The 22,542-nt window shown below is 49.2% G+C and overlaps 2 protein-coding genes across 2 annotated transcripts in view; one reads left to right on the top strand and one right to left on the bottom strand.

The window, feature by feature from the left end:
* The window catches only part of TMEM63B (transmembrane protein 63B), a 52,883-nt gene extending 43,369 nt beyond the window's left edge, over positions 1 to 9,514 (bottom strand). The window contains exon 1 of the mRNA XM_054162400.1: positions 9,365 to 9,514. The gene's annotated coding sequence lies outside the window, so the exon portion shown is untranslated. The remainder of the gene's footprint in view (positions 1 to 9,364) is intronic.
* Positions 9,515 to 9,584: 70 nt separating this feature from the next.
* MRPL14 (mitochondrial ribosomal protein L14) lies at positions 9,585 to 21,901 on the top strand. Its single transcript, XM_054162509.1, has 3 exons — positions 9,585 to 9,645; positions 18,945 to 19,038; positions 21,427 to 21,901. Exons 2-3 carry the CDS (start codon positions 18,965 to 18,967, stop codon positions 21,791 to 21,793), a joined length of 441 nt encoding a protein of 146 aa, XP_054018484.1. The 5' UTR covers positions 9,585 to 9,645; positions 18,945 to 18,964; the 3' UTR covers positions 21,794 to 21,901.
* The last annotated feature ends 641 nt before the right edge of the window (positions 21,902 to 22,542 follow it).

Raw genomic sequence — 22,542 nt, 5'->3', positions numbered from 1 at the left:
ATCTTTGAGGTCTCTTCCAACCTTGGTGATTCTGTGATTCTTTTGAAGGACACACCTAATGCACCCTACAGACAGGGCCCACACCATGCTCAAATACTGCCGCTGTGCCATGTTTTTATGCCTTTGATTTGCAATACCCACACACACCAAAGGGCAGCTGAGCTGTGGGTGCTGCTCCACAAGGCTCTTCTGGAACAACTCAAGCTGTTTCACCCTGTAGCACTCCACTCCCCAGAGGAAGACACAAATGCTTCCTGGGGTTATTCCATACAACTCAAAGCTCTGCTCCCATCAAATGGAACAAAGCCTTAGGAATGAAAAGGAAAAAAAGAAAGGAAGGAAAAAAAACACCCCACTGTGTGTTTCCCCTTCTCCCTTAATGTACTTCAAAGCATTTGCTTTCCCCTGACTCAAAACCAGTCACAAGCTATCTACTAGCTTTGAAATTCCCCTCCTACCCCAGGCAATAATAAAACATGAAGACACAAGAGTGTGAGATTCCAGGAGCACTAGGCAGCAGGGATTTACAAGGGATACATCTTGTCAAGCACGCTGGATCATCTTTATTTTTAACAGCATTACAGTGTTAGTGGGTGAAAGGGAAGTGGTAGATGTAGCAAGATTTTAGTGAGCCATCTGCTGCAGCATCTCGCCCAATCTCCTTCTCAAGGTTTGTTCGTTGGACTAAGGCAGAAACATCACCTCAGGGACTGAAAATAGGCATTATGACCCTACATAAACCAGCAGCTACAAGTGACAGAGCACTGGACTGCAGGCTGGCAGGAACCAGAGGCCAGGGTGACATCTGGTTCCATTCATCATTTTCACTAACCAGGGTGCCGAGTTTGGAGAGGTGGTAGGTGCTGGTTGCTTCCAGGTACTTGTACAGCAAAGAAGTTGGGTGCCATAAGGGAAGGAATGCTATAACCACTCAGGAGGCAGATGACAGGCTGGGGCAAGGAGATGCAGGAAAATTTCAGAGGAACATGCATGGAGAGTAGGCACAGATTTGTCAGGGTAGCACTCTGCGTTAGCTGGGGCCAAGCTAATGCTTTCATAGAATCAACAAGGTTGGAAAAGACCTCAGAGATCACCAAGTCCAACCTGTCACCCAACACCTCATGACTAAACCATCGCACCAAGTGCCACATCTAATCCCCTCTTGAACACCTCCAGGGATGGTGACTCCACCACCTCCCTGGGCAGCACATTCCAATGGCCAACAACTCTCTCTGTGAGGAACTTTCTCCTCACCTCAAGCCTAAACTTTCCCTGGCACAGCTTGAGTCTGCGTTCTCTTGTTCTGGTGCTGGTTGCCAGGGAGAAGAGACCAACCCCCACCTGGCTACAACCTCCCTTCAGGTAGTTGTAAACAGCAATAAGGTCTGCCCTGAGCCTCCTCTTCTCCAGGCTAAGCAAACCCCAGCTCCCTCAGCCCCTCCTCATAGGGCTTGTGTTCCAGGCCTCTCCCCAGCCTCATTGCCCTTCTCTGGACATGCTCAAGAGTCTCAATGTCCTTCTTAAATTGAGGGGCCCAGAACTGGACACAGGACTCAAGGTGTGGCCTAACTAGTGCTGAGTCCAGGGGCACAATGACTTCCCTGCTCCTGCTGGCCACACTATTTCTGATGCAGGCCAGGATGCCATTGGCCTTCTTGGCCACCTAGGCACACTGCTGGCTCATGTTCAGCCGGCTGTCAATCAGTACCCCCAGGTCCCTTTCTGCCTCTTTCACTGGAGATACCTCCTCATAAGGTAGAAGTATCTCAAGGAAAGGCCTTGGACAGTATCAAGAGAGGAGCAACAAGGAGAGGTTTGAAACACAGAGAACAGGAATACACTGAGAAAGTGGCAACAGGCTAAGACAGGGACCTCAACCCATGCGAGAGAATGCAGAGCTGGATGAAAGTGATCACATCCCCAGCATTTCACCAGGGGTTTGTCTTGCCACTCTTCATGGCTTGGCATTTCTACCCTACCAAGCTAATGATACACAGTCATGAGATACATTATGCTTATGCAGGATAACCAAGTGTCACCTTCGTCATTTCTTCCTTGATTAAACAGATTGATCTCCTTATGCTTCTCACCATAAAGCTTTCTCTCCAGCCCTCAGATTATCTTGTAACTCATCTGCATTTTCTTTAATTTTTCAGCACCCTTTTCTGAGCACTGACACTGGATTTAGGCAGCATATTTTAGTATCAGTCTTCCCAGTACCTCCTACAGCAGTAAAGTTTCATTCTCAGGGCTACTCACTGCTGCTTTTCCAGGTGTCAAACGTTTCAAGTAACCTCTAGGCTTGACCTGGTATTATGGGAAATCACAAAGTCTGAACCCCCCATTACAGGTAAAATGACTTCCTATCCTGCCTTCATCACATCTTGTCTTCTAGAGGTACACTGCTGTACCATCCTTGAAGACATTAAGTTCCCTCTTCTATCTTTTCTTCCTCAGGCTACACAAGTTCTAGTTCCTCTCATCCTTCCTCCCATACCATATTTCTAAAGACCTTAATAATGCCTTTGTGGCTACTCTCTTGTTTGCTCACGGCCCTCTCCAAGGGTTGCATCTACAGCTGAGCCTGATCCTTTAGGGACACCTCATCTGTACTAAGGAGGGCACTAATTTCTTCCTGGATGTGTAACTCCTTATACATGCCTAGCACAAGGCTTGCCTCAGGTTTTTCTCCTCCCCAGCACTAGAAGAGAATAAAATAGGATAGACCAGACCAGGTTGGAAAAGACCTTTGTGATACTGTGATACTATCACCCAACACCACCTAATCAACTAAACCATGGCACCAAGTGCCTCATCCAGGCTCTTCCTAAATGCCTCCAGTGATGGTGACTCCACCACCTCCCTGGGCAGCACATTCCAGTGGCCAATCACTCTTTCTATGAAAATCTGCTTCCTAACATCCAGCCTAAACCTCCCCTGGCACAGCTTGAGACTGTGTCCCCTGCCTTCGCTAGCCAGAATCTTATCATCAGCGAGGATACCTTTTGCCTACAGCTTTTCAACTGCTTGTGGGTCCACCTGAGGGATGCTTCTTATCTTCTTTGTTTATGAGGCTGACACTTGGGTCAGTCACACAGAATAAGAAGCCAAGATCTCTTATATTCAGTGTCCCTGCTCAGCCACTAGGGAAGCCATCCTTTCAGGCAAGGGTGTTAATAAGCTTGACACGGTATGTTTCAAATAAGCACACACTGTTGGATCTTTGATGAGCATGTTCCCTCACCTCCTTAACGTGATAAATAACTGCTTAACCCTATTTCAGATAATTCAGACAAGCTGCTTGTAGCCCTATTCTTTTTCCCTGTATTTCAATGGCTCCAACTTCAGGATCTCCCTTTGCTAGATGTTCTCTAAGGTGGCTGCTCACTATGCAAAAGTTGCCTGAGTCTGTTCTTTCAGGAATTTCATAAGGCTTTGCCCACATGACTGCATGTAACTTACCTAAATACTCTTGTCACCTTTTCTGACTTGTGCTTGGGCTTAAGTTTTAAAATTAGCTACTTTAAGTACTTTGTCACCACAATGTCCTTTGTAAGATGAAGATAAGAGTTCTTACTGTCACATTTTACTCTCACTCTTCTCTATGAAGCCAGGAACCAATTCCTCCTTCTATCCAACAGCTGAATCAGCTCCTTCTGCCCTAGCTGGGAGTTCACACTGGGTTTTGCATCCACTGCAAATCCATTTCCTTCCTCCCAGATTTAGAACTTTGCAACTCATGCCAACTCAAGATGCCTTTTCTATGTTGTGAGTAACAGCAAGCTCCTGGGCAGCTAATGCAGTTCAGCAGACACACAGTAATTAATCTCCAGGTCTATGCCTCCAGCATAGACAGACAAGAGCCCAGCACAATCTAATCACCAACTTGCACACACAATCATCCTGGACAAGATGACAGCTTCACCAGCGTCACCTGAGCGCTTGCAGAGTCCAATGGTTTCACATGAATGGAATCTAGACCATAGGCATGGGAAGTTGAGGGATAAATCCCTTTTAAGATCTTCCTTCGGACCCAAAGGCACTAAATTTTTAGCTGAAGAGCCCAACTATTGTAAAGTCTGCTGCAGAGACACTCCCCAGTCTGTGTCACTGCACTCCCTGACCTCCACACAGGAGACATCAGATGTTGATAACTATTTCAAGCAGGAGGCAAGCTCTGCTGCCATCTGCATTTGCTCTAAACACAAGATCATGTCTTCCCTTGACTTGGAAGGGACCTGAGACAGAGCCTACTAAAGGCCACTGTTCAATTAGCAAAAGTAGGATCAGGCCAAAGCACTCTTACAAGTAACTGCACTTGTAAAAGCAGCACCCTCCCTCTGATGAGTGTCAGCAACACATCAGCAGACAGATGCATGCTCTGAGGCAGCCTGTCAGGGCTGCTCTTTCATGCAGGTCAACAGGACAGAGCACACCACCTCCTCACGAGCAACACCACGTGGTCTCCCTGTTGACAAGAGAGTCAGAGGTCACATCTGTCTGTCTGCAGGTCAATGCTCTGCACTGAGCAGAGACCTGCATGGAAACCAACAGGAACATCCCTAGAGAAAAAGGCAGGGGGTCTCAGCACAAGCAATTGCTCTGCACAGAGAATTACAGGGTGCGGAGGGAATGAGCACACCCAACGCAGGGCCTCGTACAAGTAGCTCTGGGGACATACAGTCCTTCTAGGGAGTGACAGGCAATGGTCAGACAGGAAACATTCACAGCAGCTGCTCTTCTAGCCAGGGAAAGGCGGGGAGGTTTTTTGGCTTGCTGCTCAGAGGCAATATGGTTGTGGTGGCTCAGGAAAGCAACTGCAGAACATATTGAAAATAGGCAAACCTGAAACATGCCTGCAAATGCTATGTCCTGGTGCTGATGCAACATGCTGCCTTTGGAATACACAGTCCCTTTTCCTAATGCAAGAGCACAATCACCTTCACAGACTGAGCAGCTCAAATGGGAATCTTGCTTTAAGCCAGGCCCATACTACCAAGTGTCGATTTCTCTGGGGAAGAACACCATACATAAAGCAAGAGGTCTTTATCCTCCCAGCACAATAACCATGTGAGCAGAAGCCACTAGCATCAACAATTAGACCAAAACACATCAGGAGCAGGAGACACTGCTCAAAAGAGGCAGCAGCCTATGCCAGCAGGATCCATATCTTGCCCATATAGGCTGTGTAGCCATTTTAAGAGCTTGGCATAAGAGCAGCACAGGGATACCGGGAAAGCATTCCCACTTCCTCACCTGGCTTTATTAAGGATGGGGAAGAAGGGAACTGAAAGCAGAAGAGGGAGAATGGCAGGCAGGCAATAGCAAGATGCAAGAGTCATGGGGAGAACAGATTTCCAGCACTGCTTAGCTATCATGTGCAGGGAATGCATAACAAGCATACAAAGATAACTCTCTGAAGGACAGCAAGCACTGCACAGAGAATCATAGAAGCAATAAGGTTGGAAAAGACCTCAGAGATCATCAAGTCCAACCTACCACCCAACACCTCATGACTAACTAAACCATGGCTTCAAGTGCCACGTCAATCCCTTTTTGAACACCTCCAGGGAAATATTCTGCATCTAACACTTAGCAAGAAAATCTTGGGCTTCCTGCAGTTAATCTGTATTTGGAGCAGAGGGCAGACACCCAGCTCCATGCTGGAAGGACATGAAATGAGAAGGCAGTGCCAACCACAAGCCTGCACAGAAAAGCCATTTCATGCTTCAAGCCTTTGCTCTACAAGCTTGGCACCAGATTCATGAATCTCACTCTCTGTTGCAGAGAACATACACACATGCATGCTTCTTGTTCATTCCTTCATTTGTTTTTCTCCCTTGAACCAACTTTCAAACCGACACAGCAGGCCTGCCCCCAGTCCACTCCTCTGAGCAAGCTGGAAAGTTGCTGGCACGACAAGGGCTGCAGGCAGACAGGTGCCTCCTGAGAACGCCACACTCAAGACAGATCTTTTACACACCAACTCTTCATGTGACTGTCAAGACAGTAAGTCCTTCCAAGAAAGCGCCTAAGCTGCATGGGGCATGGCAGAAGCTGAGGGCTGCAGTCCCAGGCAGCAGGCATTCCCATAATGAATGTAGAGCTACCTTTGGAGAGGCCAGCTGCCCCACAATACAGTCCTTCAAAGCATCAGGACCAGCCACACACTTGCTAAGATCAAAGTGGCAGTGGGACAGAGGGAATTCATCCCTCTCTCCCTGGCTGGAAACCTGCATTTCAGTTTACCAGCACAGCCTGCAAGCAAGCATTGAGCTACCCAGGCTTGTTTCCAGAGCCAGGAGGAGGAGACAGCTTTGCTGAGACCAGACACAGGCGAACCTTCCTCTGACTCATGCAGCATCCCAGAAGCAGTGGCCCATTCGAGGCTCCACAGCTCCCCCCTCAACGACTCATAAGCCATTAAGCAAGACCTGGGACCCTGAACAGCCAGTTCAGGCAGTAGCAAACCTACCCCTTTGCTTCAGGCTCCAAGTGGGGTTTCCACTTGCTTGTGTGAGGGGCAGTATGAAGAATAGGCAGCAGGAAAATTGGTCACTTGCTGCAGGAGCTGCCAGCTGGGAGGGATGGCTGCTAGGTTTGACACAACAGGCTGCAGGACAAGCTCTTCTTAGAAGAAAAGATGTAGAGTGGAAGCAGCCCCAAGCTCTGCCACCAAGGATCACCCCCTACCCCTTGGTTCCCACGCCCTGGAAAGCAGCTGCTAGATTAAAAAAAGCCTTTATGCACAGTCATTCAAGGACATGGAGACAATCTCCATTTCCCAAACATCCCCATCATCTTCCCTCATCTATGAGCTACAAAAAGCCCCAGGGAAGATCAAGCTCTATCGAGCTTTAGCTCTATCCAGTGAGCTCTATCATCCTTGCCAGCTGCTTCCCACCACCAAGCTAGGAGATGCTTTGATATGCAAATCAGCCACGGGTTCCATAACCAGCATCTCTGCAATTAGCAGCATGCAGAGTAACCTACGCCCAGGGCCTCCTCCCAGACAAAGCAGGCAACCCCACAGCTGCACAGGCTCCATGTGGCACAGGTCCTGGCTGCCTTTCCTGAGAGTGGGATGTCCTCAGCATAGTCTCACCCTGGCAGCCAGGATGGAGACAGAGTGCTTACAAGAAAGGACACAGGCTGGGATTGCACCTCAATATGGATGGAGAGGGTGGCATAAGAGCCACTAGCAGGACAGGGCTCCTGAGGCACTCCTGCTACCTAGGGTCCAGGAAAGCATAAAGGACAAAAAGCAGGCCCTTGGCACTACCAGCCCTCACACTGCTATTGCAAATGCCACACTACCTGGCAGTTTCTTAAAGTCCCAGTTCCCAGAACAAAGCAATTTCATGATGATATTTAGGTTGTTGTTTATAATGTTTATGTAAAAAACCCCAAACAAACAAGCAAACCTAAAAACCACAACCAAGGAAGTTCCTAGCCAATGTTATTGCTGAAGAAAGCTTAAAAAAAAATATGACCAACGACATTTTAAGGGCCCAGAAGGGAAAAAAAAATTAATAATCAAACGAGAAGCAAAGCACTCAGTATTTTCCTTGTCTTGGCTCAACTCATGGCTTCAGGACATTTCAGGAGAGTTACACCACACTCTGGTCAAAGGGGAAGAAAATGGAGCATTGCAAAGCCCCATGGCAGTGCCTTCTTGACAAGAAAATCGACACTCTCAGAAAACACAGCAGCTTCAGTTCCTCCCAAGGTTACTGAAGACAGGGACAAACAAAAATAGAGCAAACTTAGTGCAACAAAACACACTCATGAGCCAAACTCCCGAGTCTCTTCCTAAACCCCTCAAAGGCATCCCCCGTTTGTGTTTACCTTGCTCCGATGATATCCAGGTAAAGACGGCAGGAAGGGCTTCCCTCCCTGCAAAGACAGTGTATTCCTGCCAATAAAAGGCTTGAGATAAAAAAGGCCTTGCCTAGGTAGACACCAGCTAATTACAGTCATTAGAAGCAACATCCTTAATGCTTTGCTATTTCTAGTTTGAACAGAGTCCTTCTAGAGTCGGTTATGAGCTGAGTGGTCAGGTTTTGTTCTCTCAGAAGCATTAAGAGAATAAAAGGCTATTAGGGAGCTGCACAGCATGGGTGTTTGGAAAGGAAAGCTATCAGTCCTTGCAATGCACTTGTGAAGGCATCCGTAGGCCCATCCAGAAGGCATTTGTGCCACCCAACCCTACAGTGGCTTTTGTGATGACTGCTAATGGGATGCTCCTGCTCCGCAGCCTGTGGCTTTCCATATGCGCTTACTCCAGATGATGACAGGACGGAGCAGGTCACTTCTGCATTAACAGACAAATAGGGGATGGAGGCTGCTCCTCGTGGTCTACGTGAAAATAAATTAGCCATCACGAGCATGCACTGATCGGCCTTTTGCTTCCAACTCCTACTATCAAGGGAAGAATATGGGAGGTAGGTGCTCAGAATCCCAAATCCCCAAAACACCTGGTCTCCATCCAACTGAGAGCTACCAGATCTGCTACGGGCACCGGGCTGACTGCATCCACGTCACACATTTTTGGCGTAATGCCTCCAGCAGGTAGCAACCTACAGTCATACAGGGCAAATTCTAGTACAGGAGGAAAAAACACGGCTTGCTGATTTGGAGGGGCTGGTGCTCAAGAGCAGAAAGGGACTGCTTGGCTACATGTCCGTGGACACAAGCCCTACCTGGCAGCTCTTTACTAAGGTCTGTGGGTACGAGAGTCAGGGTGATACAACACATTTGCCTGTTGTTCCCATCACTGGAACATCCCTTCTGTCCCTCTGCTGCTCTCCGTCCCAGTGGGGCCCGAAGGAGCAGGCGAGGAAGACAGGCAGCTCTTCAAGGCCAAGCATGCACCAAAGCAGCCTCAGCACCCTCAACGGCGCTCGCAGGTGAGATAGGAGCCGGTGCTACTCCGCAAAAATGGGGTCGGTGACCCCCCGGGGTGCAGAAACCACGTTACCCAGCAGCAGAGCCGAGGGACGGCAAAGGAGGAGCACCCGGGAGACGGGCGAGAAGCCCCGAACCAGCCCGCATTCGGGCAGCCTCGACGGCCCTTGAGGCAGGAGGCACAGGAGCGCCGCACCCGGGCGCGCCCCTCGCCGCGCCCCGCACCGCCCCAAGATGGCAGGCGGCGCCCCTCGCCCCAGGCCGCCCCCCGCTGCGGCTCTTCGCGCAACGACCGCGCCACCCGCTCCGCCCTCACGAGCGCTTGAGGCGCGACCCTCATCCCTCCACATCCCGGTAAGCACGGGGGCAGCGGGCTGCCCGTCCGGGCCGGCCTGGCCTGGAGGAACCGGAGAAGCCACAGCCGCCGCGCCCCGCGCCGCCCCGGCGCCTCGCTTACCCTGTGTCAGCGCGGACTGGCTCCCCCCGGGCTGCCGCTCCGCTTCGCCCCGCTGGACCGCGCCGGGGCGAGCGCTGCGGTACCGCGCTACGCCGTGTACGGCAGCGAGCAGTTACCGGTCGGCTGGGCTCGGTTCGGCTGGGCTCGGGGCTGGGCTCGGCGCTGGGCGGGCCCTGGGGTGGGCGGGCCGCGGAGGCGCCGGCGCCGCACCGCGGCGGGCGGGCGCGACGGGGGCGGTGCCGCGCGTGCGCGCGGGCGGAGGGCGCGCGTTCCCCGTGGAGGTGCGCGGCGGTGCGTGGCGGGTCCGGGGTCTGCGTTCTGCGCGGGGCTGAGGCACAGAGCGGCCTCAGGAGCGGCGGCGGGCTGGGGCGGGGGGGAGCGAGCATCGGGCATCGGGCGGGGCAGCTGCGCGGCAGTGGGTGCCCCACCCCTGAGCCGCCGCGGCGCCGCCGTCGCGGGGCCTAAGGCTGCCTGCGGGAGGCCTTGCCCTGTCGCCGGGTCGGGTCGCTCCCGACCTGCTGGCTTTTTCTGGCAACCGGCTTCAGCCTCTCACGGGCGTTGGGGCAGAGCCGCCCGGAGTGCGGGCAGTCCCCTTCGGCTCCGGGGCGCTGGGCCTTAGTGCTGTGCGCGGCTGCCGTAGTCGTGCGTGGGCCCTGCGGCGCATGGGCTGTCCGGGGCCTCCCTTCTGCCAGGTGCTGGCTCGGCTGCCGGCCCCTCGCAGGTAGCCGTTTGCAGGCCTTGCCGACGCTTTGCGAACAGGGTCTGAAATGTCTAAACCCTGAGCACGGTTTGGTGCTCTAACGAGACGGAGAAACGGTGGCCCCGAAGACAGCTCGAGTGGCATGCAGCAGAGCATATAGCTGTGATAGATGGTTAAAGCAGCTAGCAGAGAGCCCGGGCTGTCTGGATACTGGAGTGCTTGTGTTCCATGCACACAGGGCATCGCAGATGGTGTGGCTGGCAGGATCTTGCCTCCGTGCCGGGCAGCACCCTCTGCTCCACTGGGCCCATGCCCTAGCAGTCCTGCCTGGGGAAGGAGGCAAATCACAGAATCTGCTCTGGTGCTCTTCATGTGTGTCCTTCAGAATTTTTTTCCTGTGCTTCAGATTTCATGTGAGGCTGTGCTTGTGTGGGTACAAGTAGTCATGCAGCAAAGTTGGTCTGAAATTCCTGTGTCCTGACATGCCTGGCAGTTACTCGTGTGTGTCATGGGGACTCGGGAAGTGTGGGTGCTAGACTGTGCTTTGTTGGTTTTCATCAAAAAACTACTTTGGAGGGCCAGTGAGTAAGGGGAGGCAATCTGGGGAAGAAGACTGCATGACAGGTTTCATAGAACCATGAAAGACTTACTTACTGTAGTAAAAGCAGACAAACAGCCTTTTCAGAAGCAGGACATACATACTCATTCATTTGAGCTGTGCTCACTTGTCTCATTTGAGAGTTCTCCAAGCTTACCTAGGTGATTGTTGTTTGGAAGGAGAGAACCCGATGTAAGGGAAGGTTTTGAGTGAGAAGCAAGGCTTATTCCAGCAAAGCTGCAGGTAGCTTTGTGCTGGCTCGTGGCATGAGTGTGTCTTTTGTCTCTAGGTCAGATTTCTCGTAGCCTGACTTCTGTCTATTAGGCATCCTTTTCTGGTGGAGCTTTATCATGCAGGCTTGGAGCCTCTACTGTTCTTTGTTCTGTGAACAACTAGCCTAGGTCAGTGGTTTCTGACATTAATGGTTGAGCCACAGGTCCCCACCTTCTCTTCCTTCTTGTTTCTGCCCTTCCTGCCACAGCTTTCTTCACTGCGGTTCCTGCTGTCTGGTTTGTGATCACACCATGTTGGCTGAGACCTGGTCACCCAGGTCAGGGCTGGGAACAGAGTCTGGTCTTGTGGCTTGCCACTTACTGTCCTGTTTCTGAGACCTCAGTACTGTTAGAAGCAGTAAAGATCTACTGGAGAGGCGATAGCAGTGTTAAGTTACAGGAGCCTAGCCATTCTCTGAATTCACGTGTAACTCCAGAAGGCAGAGACAGGGAGGCACCTCACTGGGTTTCACCTCCAGCCCCACAGACCATTCCAGAGCAGAGCTTCTGGGGTCAGGTGCCTGCTTTAAGGCTTCTTTCCTTTGGCCTCGCACAGGAAGTTGTTTGCTATGTAGCTTAATTTTCTGCTGCTGCAGGGGCAATAATCCCTCCTTATTTTAGTACAGTGCTTCAAATATATAGACTGGTTTAAGGTGCTTGGATAGATACTAGAGTGATAAGAGACATAAGTACCCTGGAGTTGAGACTTCTGGATACTCAGAATACCCAAAGTTTTCCATTAAAGGTATTCATCTCTATTTTTAATCTGCCTTTCCTGATTGTGATCTGGAAAATTAGGTTAGTGTGTTTTGCTTCAAAATTGATAGCAGATGTACTTGTAATGAGTTTCTCTTGGTAACTTGGATCAATAAGTATCCTGTTTAATAGCTAATCCTATTCATAAACAGAATTAGAAAAGACTTAATTCCTCTTTTTGAATCCTGGCCATTAATGTAAAAGCAATTACGTCTTGGTAATGAATATCTTGTGTATTTTTAACAGACACGAGCCCTTAATCACATTGTTTCCTTTATGAGGAGACCTGTGAATGGATTGAGGCCCATAGTTCACAGTTGGCTTTTGTAGCTCACCCTGGCAGACGGTCTATAAATAAACCAGTGGCAGAGTAGGGCTTTAGGTATTTGCATTGCACATATTGTCTTGGATTTATTTACTGCATTTTAATGATGGATGACAGATGCAGTTCAAGCCTTTGTGGTGCCCTGAACATGTCTATTTTAGTCTCTTAGAAGAATAAAGGGGATGTTGGCCCCACTGTTTGACTGTGCAGATCAGGTTACTACTATTAAAGTGAAGAATAGTTTTCCCTGGTTTACTTTGTATGTTTGACAGCAGGCTTTGGATAGTAGGCCTCAGCATTTGCTTTGCGACATCCATTAGGTTTCCCTGGGGCCTGCTTGTGCAGATGAGTTACTAGCAGAAAGAAGAAAAATGGTTGTGGAACTACAGATCCTGGGCACATAGGGAGCAGGTGTCATTTCCAAACTTGGTGATTAAAAAGGGAAGTAATGCCAAATTGCTAAGTAACAGCACTGTTCAAAAGTATGTGTACCCTAGGATGCGGGCAGGGTAGTGAATGGCATCTCAGCTGTTTCTTAGGGTATACAACACTGATGAAACCATGATCAGAGCCATTGCAGTGGCCTCTTGAGTGTTCAGATGCAGGCTCTTTTAGTCCTCCCATGGTCGTGTTAATAATGCACATTCATACAGACTGCTCTTGTGAAGCACATCGGTATTTTAGCTGAAATTGAAGAGATCCTTTTCTTGTCCAGATCTCCTGGTGTTTCTGGGGAGATACTGTCACAATGTAAGTCTGGGTTGGCAGTGAAAGGAGATGTCCCAGTCTGTGTCTCACCAGATTACCTCGCACCAGCCTGCAGGTAACAGTGGGATGAGTTGGATCAGGGAATTTATTTAGCTGAAAACTGACTGATTTAGATGAATGTTAGACCCAGCATAGGTGGAGGGGATGGAAATGTGTGCTGGGGGGACACAGGGCTTGGTTATCCTGCTTAAGCATAATGTATCTCATGACTGTGTATCATTAGCTTGGTAGGGTAGAAATGCCAAGCCATGAAGAGTGGCAAGACAAACCCCTGGTGAAATGCTGGGGATGTGATCACTTTCATCCAGCTCTGCATTCTCTCGCATGGGTTGAGGTCCCTGTCTTAGCCTGTTGCCACTTTCTCAGTGTATTCCTGTTCTCTGTGTTTCAAACCTCTCCTTGTTGCTCCTCTCTTGATACTGTCCAAGGCCTTTCCTTGAGACTCTTCTACCTTATGAGGAGGTATCTCCAGTGAAAGAGGCAGAAAGGGACCTGGGGGTACTGATTGACAGCCGGCTGAACATGAGCCAGCAGTGAGCCCAGGTGGCCAAGAAGGCCAATGGCATCCTGGCCTGCATCAGAAATAGTGTGGCCAGCAGGAGCAGGGAAGTCATTGTGCCCCTGGACTCAGCACTGGTTAGGCCACACCTTGAGTCCTGTGTCCAGTTCTGGGTCCCTCAGTTTAAGAAGGACATTGAGACTCTTGAGCATGTCCAGAGAAGGGCAACGAGGCTGGGGAGAGGCCTGGAGAACAAGCCTTATGAGGAGAGGCTGAGGGAGCTGGGTTTGCTTAGCCTGGAGAAGAGGAGGCTCAGGGCAGACCTTATTGCTGTTTACAACTACCTGAAGGGAGGTTGTAGCCAGGAGGGGGTTGGTCTCTTCTCCCTGGCAACCAGCACCAGAACAAGAGGACACAGTCTCAAGCTGCACCAGGGGAGGTTTAAGCTCGAGGTGAGGAGAAAGTTCTTCACAGAGAGAGTTGTTGGCCATTGGAATGTGCTGCCCAGGGAAGTGGTGGAGTCACCTTCCCTGGAGGTGTTTAAGAGGGGATTAGATGTGGCACTTGGTGCCATGGTTTAGTCACGAGGTGTTGGGTGACAGGTTGGACTTGGTGATCTCTGAGGTCTTTTCCAACCTTATTGATTCTATGGTTCTTTTCTTGGTGCTGTATGCCCTGAGGTTGGTTCAAAGTAGGTATCTAATCGTGTCCTCCTCCTCTGGAAGTTGTCCTTGCTTTGTATCAACCCCCTGAGGTGACCTACTCACATGTTTGCCCACATTTAAAGGAAATATATGATGTGGTTGCTTCTATTAGCTGGGATGAATTTTTCCAGAATGACTCCATTCAAAAACCACTCAAGTGCTCAGTAAGTGTGTTGGTTCTTTAATCTCCAGGAAAAACAGCGAAGCTGGTAGCTTTAGCCTAGCACTTGAAAATGGTGGAGTGGGCAAAGAACTTCCAGAGGTTTATAACTACTGAAGAGTTTCTTTGTTGTGCCCTGTTGGAATTTGACATTGGTCTCTTGCATTGAAAGGGTAAGACTGAAGGGCCCTCAAAAAGGGAGTGTTTGCAGCAACCAGTTATTGATGCTCAGACTTACTCAGTGAAGGAGGAATTGGGTCATTTTAGTGAGTTTTTTAATTAACAAACTCCTCTCCCATTCTGAATCTTACTCTGAACTCTGTGGTAAGGTTGAACAGGCATGTGGAGCAGAGAGAAGCAAAGCATCTTTATGTGGCTTTAAGAAATTAGTTTCTCTAACTGTGGGACAGAATCTACTGGAATTTAGGGGTGGCAGGGTAGGAACTGGCAAAGATGTTTCTCAAGCATGATTATTGCTGCTTTGCTGATATTATGTCAGTAGTTAACTTTGTGTTGGACCTTTCATTTTAGGATAGCTTCTGTTTAAATAGTGCTTTTGCCTAGCATGAGAAAGTTGGAAATTAATCTTCCTTGAGCAGGAGATTGGACTAGGTGACCTCCAGAAGTCCGTTCCAAGATAATTCCTTGGTCAGGAGTGTACTCCTGCTAAGTACTAAGCAGCAGTGGTGTTTCACCTGTCTGAGCTGTTGGGTGCATTCCTGCATTGGTTGAGCAATACTGATAGCCAGCTTCTGGGAATTCCTGCAGGTTTTCCTGTGCTTGAGGGCTGTGGGGGTACTCTTACCATACACCTCTGAGCACTGCAACCTGATGACCTGGGGGAGGCCACCTGCAGAAGCAATTTGGCATCACGTGCTTTCCCTATTCCTGTGCTAAGTGCAGCCTCTCCTGAGTCTTTTTAAGGCCTACTGGTGGGAGTGCTGGGGAGGATGGAGGTGCTGGGTGCTCTGGGGCCAGTGGCTGTCATTGCTTTGTAGAGGTTCAACTCTGGCACCAATGTGAAGCATTTGTGTGTGGTGGTTTGGCCCTGGCTGGGAGCCAAATGCCCATCAAAGCCACTCTATCACTCCCCTCCTTAGATGGACAGGAGAGAGGGGAAAATATAACAAAAGGCCTGTAATGAGACAGGAGCAATTTTAATGATGTGAAGCACAAGGCAAGGCCACAAGTGGAAGCAGAAGCAGAGAGAGATGTTATTCTCTACTTCCCATCAGCCGGTGGTGGTCGGTCACTCCCGGGAAGCAGGGCTCGACGCCTAGAGGTTGCTCTGGGGGACAGGCACCATAGACAAATACCCCACACTTCCTTCTTCCACTTAGTATGTATATCTGAGCTGATATCATATGTCATGGAATACCCCTTTGGTCAGCATGGGTCAGCTGGCCTGGCAGTGTCCTTTCCCAAGATCTTGCCCACCCCTGAGCGTACCCTTGGGGCAGGGAAATGTTGTAAAAGCACAGCTTGGGTGCTCCTTCAGCAGTAGCCAAAACACTGCTGTGCTATCAACACCCAGCTGCAGCACTGCAAAACACAGCATTAGAAAGATGCTCTGAGGAGAGTTAACTCCAGCTCAGCCAAACCCAGTGTAGTGTGGCAGCTCTCAGTATGATAGAGTGGGCAGCTTACATCTGCTTTGCAGTTTAGTTTAGCAATTAGCCACCACATAGAGGGGAAAACAGGGCAGAGGAGATGAAGTTCACAGCTATAAAGGAAGCAAGTTGGGACTGGGTCTTGTTGAGGAGCTCCTGGAGACACCCCAAGGCTATTGACTGCTTGTTTCTAGAGAGAAGCTGGCATGTTACCATAGCTGAAAATGTGGTTCACTCTGTGAATCCACTTGCACCCTTGACTGCTGTGCTTCATGCCACATGTGTTCTTCTCTTCCCTCCAGTCTGAACCTTCCTGCTAACTGGATCCCCCTGGTTTACTCAGTTCCTAACAGGATGCTTCATACCAAGTATTCAACCCTACAGAGCTTCTTAGCTTGTGACACATCTTAATGCGCCGAGGAATAATTCTTAGTAAAGAAGTGGGGTCTGAGTCATCTGGAAATGTAAACAGCCCTTCAGCACTTAAGGCTGTTGATGCTTTTGCTGGTGGTTTTGTAACTTCAAACCTTCGCTGCTGCCACAGAGTAGAAACAAACAGTGACTCCTCCCCAGCCTGAGGAGTGAGTTCAGGGTTTAGACAGTGCCTTAGCACTGTGACATGTGGCCTTGAGCTCATCTAGCTGTGGCCTTCCTGACATTGCTGTCCCTCTGACAGGCAGAGGATGAACCTGAGCCTGCCTTGCCATGAGCCAGCAGACCTCTCCTATAGGTCTTCCATAGTGGTGAGGATAAGCAGGTCCATCTTCTGCCACTGAGGTCCTTATGATTACCAGGGGAATAGAGACAGTGGTGACAGTGGCAGCTGTTCTCCCCAAGAAGCATCCATCAAAGAACAGAGAGGCAAGCTTGCTACTGCTGCTTATTTGGGTTTTCTAGAGGGATCCAAGGCCTTGGTATGATCCTGGAGAAAGTAGGAGCAGTATTACCCACTGAGATTGAGTTTTGTGTGGGAGAACTACACCCAAGGGCAGGATGGGACATGTGCTGCCCTCCCTGCCAATGTAGAGTGTGGGCTTACAGCAAGGCAAGGTACCTGAGTTAGCTTAGAAATCCTAGGAGCATCCAGGCTCAGGTAATTGGACCTTGATTGCCAGTGGCCCTGTAAATACAGGGGTTTGTTTTCATTAGAATCACACAGGTAGGTAAAACCACAGCCTTCTTGGAGTCTCATTACAGAGAGAGGACAGTGCAGGCCGGTTCTGAAGGGAAACACTGAACTCGTTTGGAGATGATCTACCCCACTACAAAGAAATGTACACTTTGGCTATTGGGTGTTCTGTTCCAAACCTACCCACCTATATGTCAGGTGTAGATGGTTTGCCATGTATCCTGTGCTCTGCTCAGGGAGTGCTGCTGCAAAATTGCTGTGGTGCATCTTCCCTTGCTGTCAGGTAACGCTTGCTCTGTAGGACAGCCACAAACCCTGAAAGCTGCATACACCCCCAAGTAGGCAAACACCCCAAGGGAAAACAATAGTGAAGATTTAGCCTGGGCTTTACTTGGTAGTGGAAGGAACTGTGGCATCATCTGTGGAAAGGCTTCGTGGGTATTGTTTTGTCTCTACAGAAGTTAGGTCAGCTTTATTGTTAAAATACAAGTTAATGAAATGGCTTTCCAGTTTGTCCCTAAGCTCATGAGAGCTGGCAAAGGGAGGCAAGAGGTTGGTGTTTCTTCACTGTTTCATTTAGAAAGGCAAAAAATGGCACATGTGTTGGTTACAGAGCCAAGGGCTGAGCAAACAGTGTCACTCAGTGGTAGCTGCAGTCAGATGGAAAGTCTAAGCCCGACCTGAGCTGGCTTGAAAGAGGACTGGCTTTAGGTCCGTGTTTTCTCCCTTCTTTGAATCTGCTGAGTAGCTACCCAAGTCATTGCTTCCTAACTGATGTCTAGCAATGTGACCTGGGTTCAGATAAGCCTTTGTGATTGCATGTGCAAACTGGTCCCCATCATTCTGGCTGAACAGATGTAGTCAGGGAAGAGAGTGTGGTAAACTCGGCTGTTACACTTGTAAGCCAGCTCTGCTGCAGTTGGGGTGGAAGTTCGGTTTGGGTTGAGCGAGCACCTTGAAGTTACAGGGCACTCCTGTGTCTGTGCAGCCTTAGGGAGTGAGAGTGGTAGAGGTGTGATTCTGGTCTCTGAACACAGGCTGCTGGACACCTTGTCTATGATAAGAGGGAGGAGCATGCTGTCACTGGTGGAGCTTTGTCTTATCGTAGAATAGAATCATAGAATCAATAAGGTTGGAAAAGACCTCAGAGATCATCAAGTCCAACCTGTCACCCAGCACCTCATGACTACTAAACCATGGCTCCAAGTGCCACATCCAATCCCCTCTGGAACACCTCCAGGGATGGGGACTCTACCACCTCCCTGGGCAGGACATTCCAATGGCCAACGACTCTCAGTGAAGAACTTTCTCCTCCCCTCGAGCCTCAACCTCCCCTGGTGCAGTTTGAGACTGTGTCCTCTTGTTCTGGTGCTGGTTGCCTGGGAGAAGAGACCAACCCCCTCCTGGCTACAGCCTTCCTTCAGGTAGTTGTAGAGAGCAATAAGGTTTCCCCTGAGCCTCTTCTTTTCCAGGCTATACAACCTCAGCTCCCTCAGCCTCTCCTCATAGGACTTATGCTGGAGACCTCTCCCTGGCCTCGTTGCCCGTCTCTGGACACATATGAGAGTCTCAATGACCTTCTTAAATTGAGGGGCCCAGAACTGGATACAGTCTTGTTTCTTGTCTGGTAAATTCATTATGATGCCAGTCTGCAGGCTATCTCTGGCTCTTTGCTTGTTTTTATAGGTAGTATTGGTACCTTACACAAGTAACTGTGGTAGTTTTACTAGTCACTGCAGCCTCCAAACTAGTTCACATACAAGATTCTCAAGCCTGCTTGCTGTTACATGGTTTACAGTGCATGCAGATGGGCTCTTAACTCTGTGTACAGGAAACTAAAATGTAGTGGCACTGAATCCAGCTTTGTAGTTTAACATCTCAATTGTGTTGTCCTCTGTATTCAGGCAGGGGTTGTTGATCTGCTTTGTAGCATGCTGCAGATGCTGCTACCACTTCGTGTGCTGTGGCTTGCAGTGGTGCTAAGGCTCTAGTGTGTGATTCACATAGGGGAAAGGATGCAAAATGAATTCTGTTGGTAATTGTCTTGTTTCTTACACAGGGCAGGTTACCAGAATCTAAATGGCTCTCTGGAATAGGCAGTTTGGTTTATCCTTAACCAATCTAAGCAGCACAGTGATCCAGCGACACTTCAGGTAATTCTTGAATCTTGCTTTTGCTTTGTTTTTCTTGGGAGAGTTTCTTGATTGAAAGAGATCCTGTTAAGTAGGTCAAGCATAAGATGCAGTGTTTCTAGTTCAAAAGAGATAATAGAATAGAAAAATACCTCTCAGTTGTCTGTTTGCACGTTGTAAAGTAAGCCCAAACACAACAACCTATATGCAGGTTTCAGCCAGTCTTGACTGGGATCTGAACTGTGCATTTTCATGTGTGTAAGGAGGTTTCTAGGCCTTGGAGGGCAATGCAAGGGCCTGCAAGCAGAAGTTGGAAGTGCTTGTGTTTCTCAGCCAAGTGCAAAAAAAAAAAAGGCTACAGTCATCACTTGCTGTTGCAGAACCAACTACATGTTTAACATTATTCCAGAGTTTATAATTTCAGTTATTTAGACCAAAAATAACCAGGAAAATAATTTCCTTGTACCTTAAAGGTGTCCGTGTGATTGTTTGTCTTTCGGTCCTCCTTCCAGGCTCAAGGCATTTAAAGCTTCCTAAATTTATGGACTCACATATTTTACAATGTCTTGCACAAAACTTAGAGCCCAGTCCCACAGTACACTTGATGCATGTCTGGGGCATCTGTAGGATATAACTCTTCAAAGGGTCAGGGCTTCGGTTTGAAGTCATTCATATCCATGAATGACTATTCTCTATGTCTATTCTCTATGTCTGGAGAGGGGTTTAAGAGTGCTCAGGGCTAGGTTGTGTGATAGTTCCAGGAGCTATCTTGAGGAGGTATCTAAGTCTTGCTGTCTTTCTCTGTAAATGGGCTGCCTGAGAGCATTGGCCAGTAGACACTTAAAGGAGATATATACAAGGACTGGGAGAAGTCGACAGTGTCCAGTGAGGTCGGCAGTGCTACTGCAGGATGTCAGCAGTCTTCATGGGGAAACCTTTACTTTGTGGAATGGGTCTGTCTTGGATGTGGTGGGGTTTTGCTCCAAGTCTGTTTCAGAAATTAAGAAAGGAAAGAAAAAGTTCTTCTGCAGTTTACTCTTGTCTAGTGGTACTTGGGCAATCACACTTAGACTTTGTGGACTTGGTCCTGCCTAGGTTTCCCCCTGTCCTTCCTGTGACAGCACCAGTGTCCCTTTCCAGCCTTCTCCCTCTGCCTTCCCTGCTGTGCATCCACAGCTGGCAGGCAGAGAACAGAGAGTATGGTATTCCACAGTCGCTGCTGGGGGGTGGGACAGTGTGGCTTCTTGCAGAGGGAAGTGACTTATGAGAGAGAAAAGAGGTGTTCTCTTGCAGTGAAAAGCCAGAGCAGGCTTCTGCTGCAGGAAACTAATCTTGAAAGGCAGCAGTTACACTAATGCAGACTGACCCAGCTGGTCTTCACTTTCTGCATGTGAAAATGCCTGCTCTAGCCGTGTCCATCCACACCATGTTTGATACACAGGGCATGACTTGCTCTTCTCATAGGCAGCATTGCAAACACAAGTCCTTGTTTTCACAGAGAGGCCTGAGGCCCCCATTGTACTTTATTTACTGTGCTTGTTTCTGCTCTGCAAAGCAAGGTGAATGTTAGGTTGATTCCATATGTTGTCTATTTGAGTAGTTCAGCTGATGTCTGCAGCTGTCTGGCCAGCACGTTACTGGAAAGCAGTTGTTTAGCAGCAGAAAGGATCTTCCTGCTTTTCTGATGGTCTCTGTGTGGTGTCCTGTGAAGAGAAGCAGCAGATCCCTCGGTCAGTTAGGTTCTAGTTGGTGGCAGATTGACACACACACTGCAGGATTTCAGAGCTCCCGAGAGCAGAATAGGATGGGAGGCCCTCAGAGAGATCACTGAAAAGGAGGTTGGTCAGAAAAGTCCTTACTGCTGGGGACTGTATAGAAGATTGAAAGAGCCTGACTGGAGTCTTAGCTTCCTGTAGGCTGTTTGTAGCAGAAGCAAGCACGTTTTTTTGCTTGTAAATCAAAGTTGATTGTAATCCTCTGCAGTGGCTAAAAAGCCCAGTAAATGAAAGCCACTCTTCATGCCACCTCTTATTCGTGTTTCAGAACAGCTGGTCATTTCACAGTATCACAGTATAACCAAGGTTGGAAGAGACCCCAAGGATCATCAAGTCCAACCTGTCCCAACAGACCTCACAACTAGACCATGGCACCAAGTGCCACGTCCAATCTCCCCTTGAACACCTCCATTTCATTTAATGTTAGACATTTAGTGAAGAGTGTGGAAAGCCCAAAGCAGCATGTGGCTGTCAAAGGGCACGTTGAATGCAGGCAGCTCACCACCCGTATGGTATGCATTTATTGCTGGCGCCTTCTGAGTGGTTTGTGTAATGGCAAGTCCCTGTGCTGGCTTTGCCCTTGCTCTGCAAAGATCATTGAAGAGATCTGTCTCTTGTTCTTGTCTTTTGCTAGTGTCACTGGGGCATGCCAAGCAATACAGAAACTCACCCGCGTGCGAGTGGTGGACAACAGCTCCCTGGGGAACACGCCGTACCACCGGCCTCCAAAATGCATCCATGTCTATAACAAGAGTGGAGTTGGCAAAGTGGGGGATACGATCCTTTTGGCCATCAAAGGAGAAAAGAAGAAGGCCTTAATTGTAGGGCACAAGATGCCTGGCCCCACCATGACGCCTAGATTTGATTCCAACAATGTGGTACTCATAGAGGACAACGGAAATCCCGTAGGGACTAGAATCAAAACACCGATACCTTACATCTTGCGACGCAGGGAAGGAGAGTTCTCCAAAGTGTTGGCCATTGCCCGTAACTTTGTGTGAAAGCCAAGCAAGGGCTCTGGCAATCTCTGTTCATATCCTTTCCTGCAGTAGCTGTTCCTTGGTCCTGGAAGATGGTGTAAAAGTTGAGGTTCATAAGAACTCTTTTCCTGTTTCAGAATTAAAAGCAACTAGTTTTAACTCTTGAAATGCCTTTTCTTTTCCTTTTTTTTCCCCCCAAAAGAATGTTGATTAATTTCACAGAACATCTGCAGTCTGTTTGGGAAATGGTCCTTCACCCTTACTGCTCCACTGGTCTTAGTAAGGTTTCCAATCATGAAAACATTAAAATCCTTCTTATTTATTTGACTTATCAATAAGGTTGGAAAAGACCTCAAAGATCATCAAGTCCAACCTGTCACCCAAGACCTCATGACTACTAAACCATGGCACCAAGTGCCACGTCCAGTCCCCTCTTGAACACCTCCAGTGATGGTGATTCCACCACCTCCCTGGGCAGCACATTCCAATGGCCAATCACTCTTCCTGTGAAGAACTTCTTCCTAACATCCAGCCTAAACCTCCCCTGGTGCAGGTTGAGGCTGTGTCCTCTTGTTCTGGTGCTGGTTGCCTGGGAGGAGAGACCAACCCCCACCTGTCTACAACCTCCCTTCAGGTAGTTGTAGACAGCAATAAGGTCTCCCCTGAGTCTCTTCTTCTCCAGGCTAAGCAACCCCAGCTCCCTCAGCCTCTCCTCATAGGACTTGTGCTCGAGGCCTCTCCCCAGCCTCATTGCCCTTCTCTGGACACGT

This window comes from Dryobates pubescens, chromosome 6 (genome assembly GCF_014839835.1).
Source record: "Dryobates pubescens isolate bDryPub1 chromosome 6, bDryPub1.pri, whole genome shotgun sequence".
Taxonomy (NCBI): Eukaryota; Metazoa; Chordata; class Aves; order Piciformes; family Picidae; genus Dryobates; species Dryobates pubescens.
The sequence above is the reverse complement of the archived record's forward strand: the minus strand, read 5'-3'. Positions and strand labels throughout refer to the sequence as shown.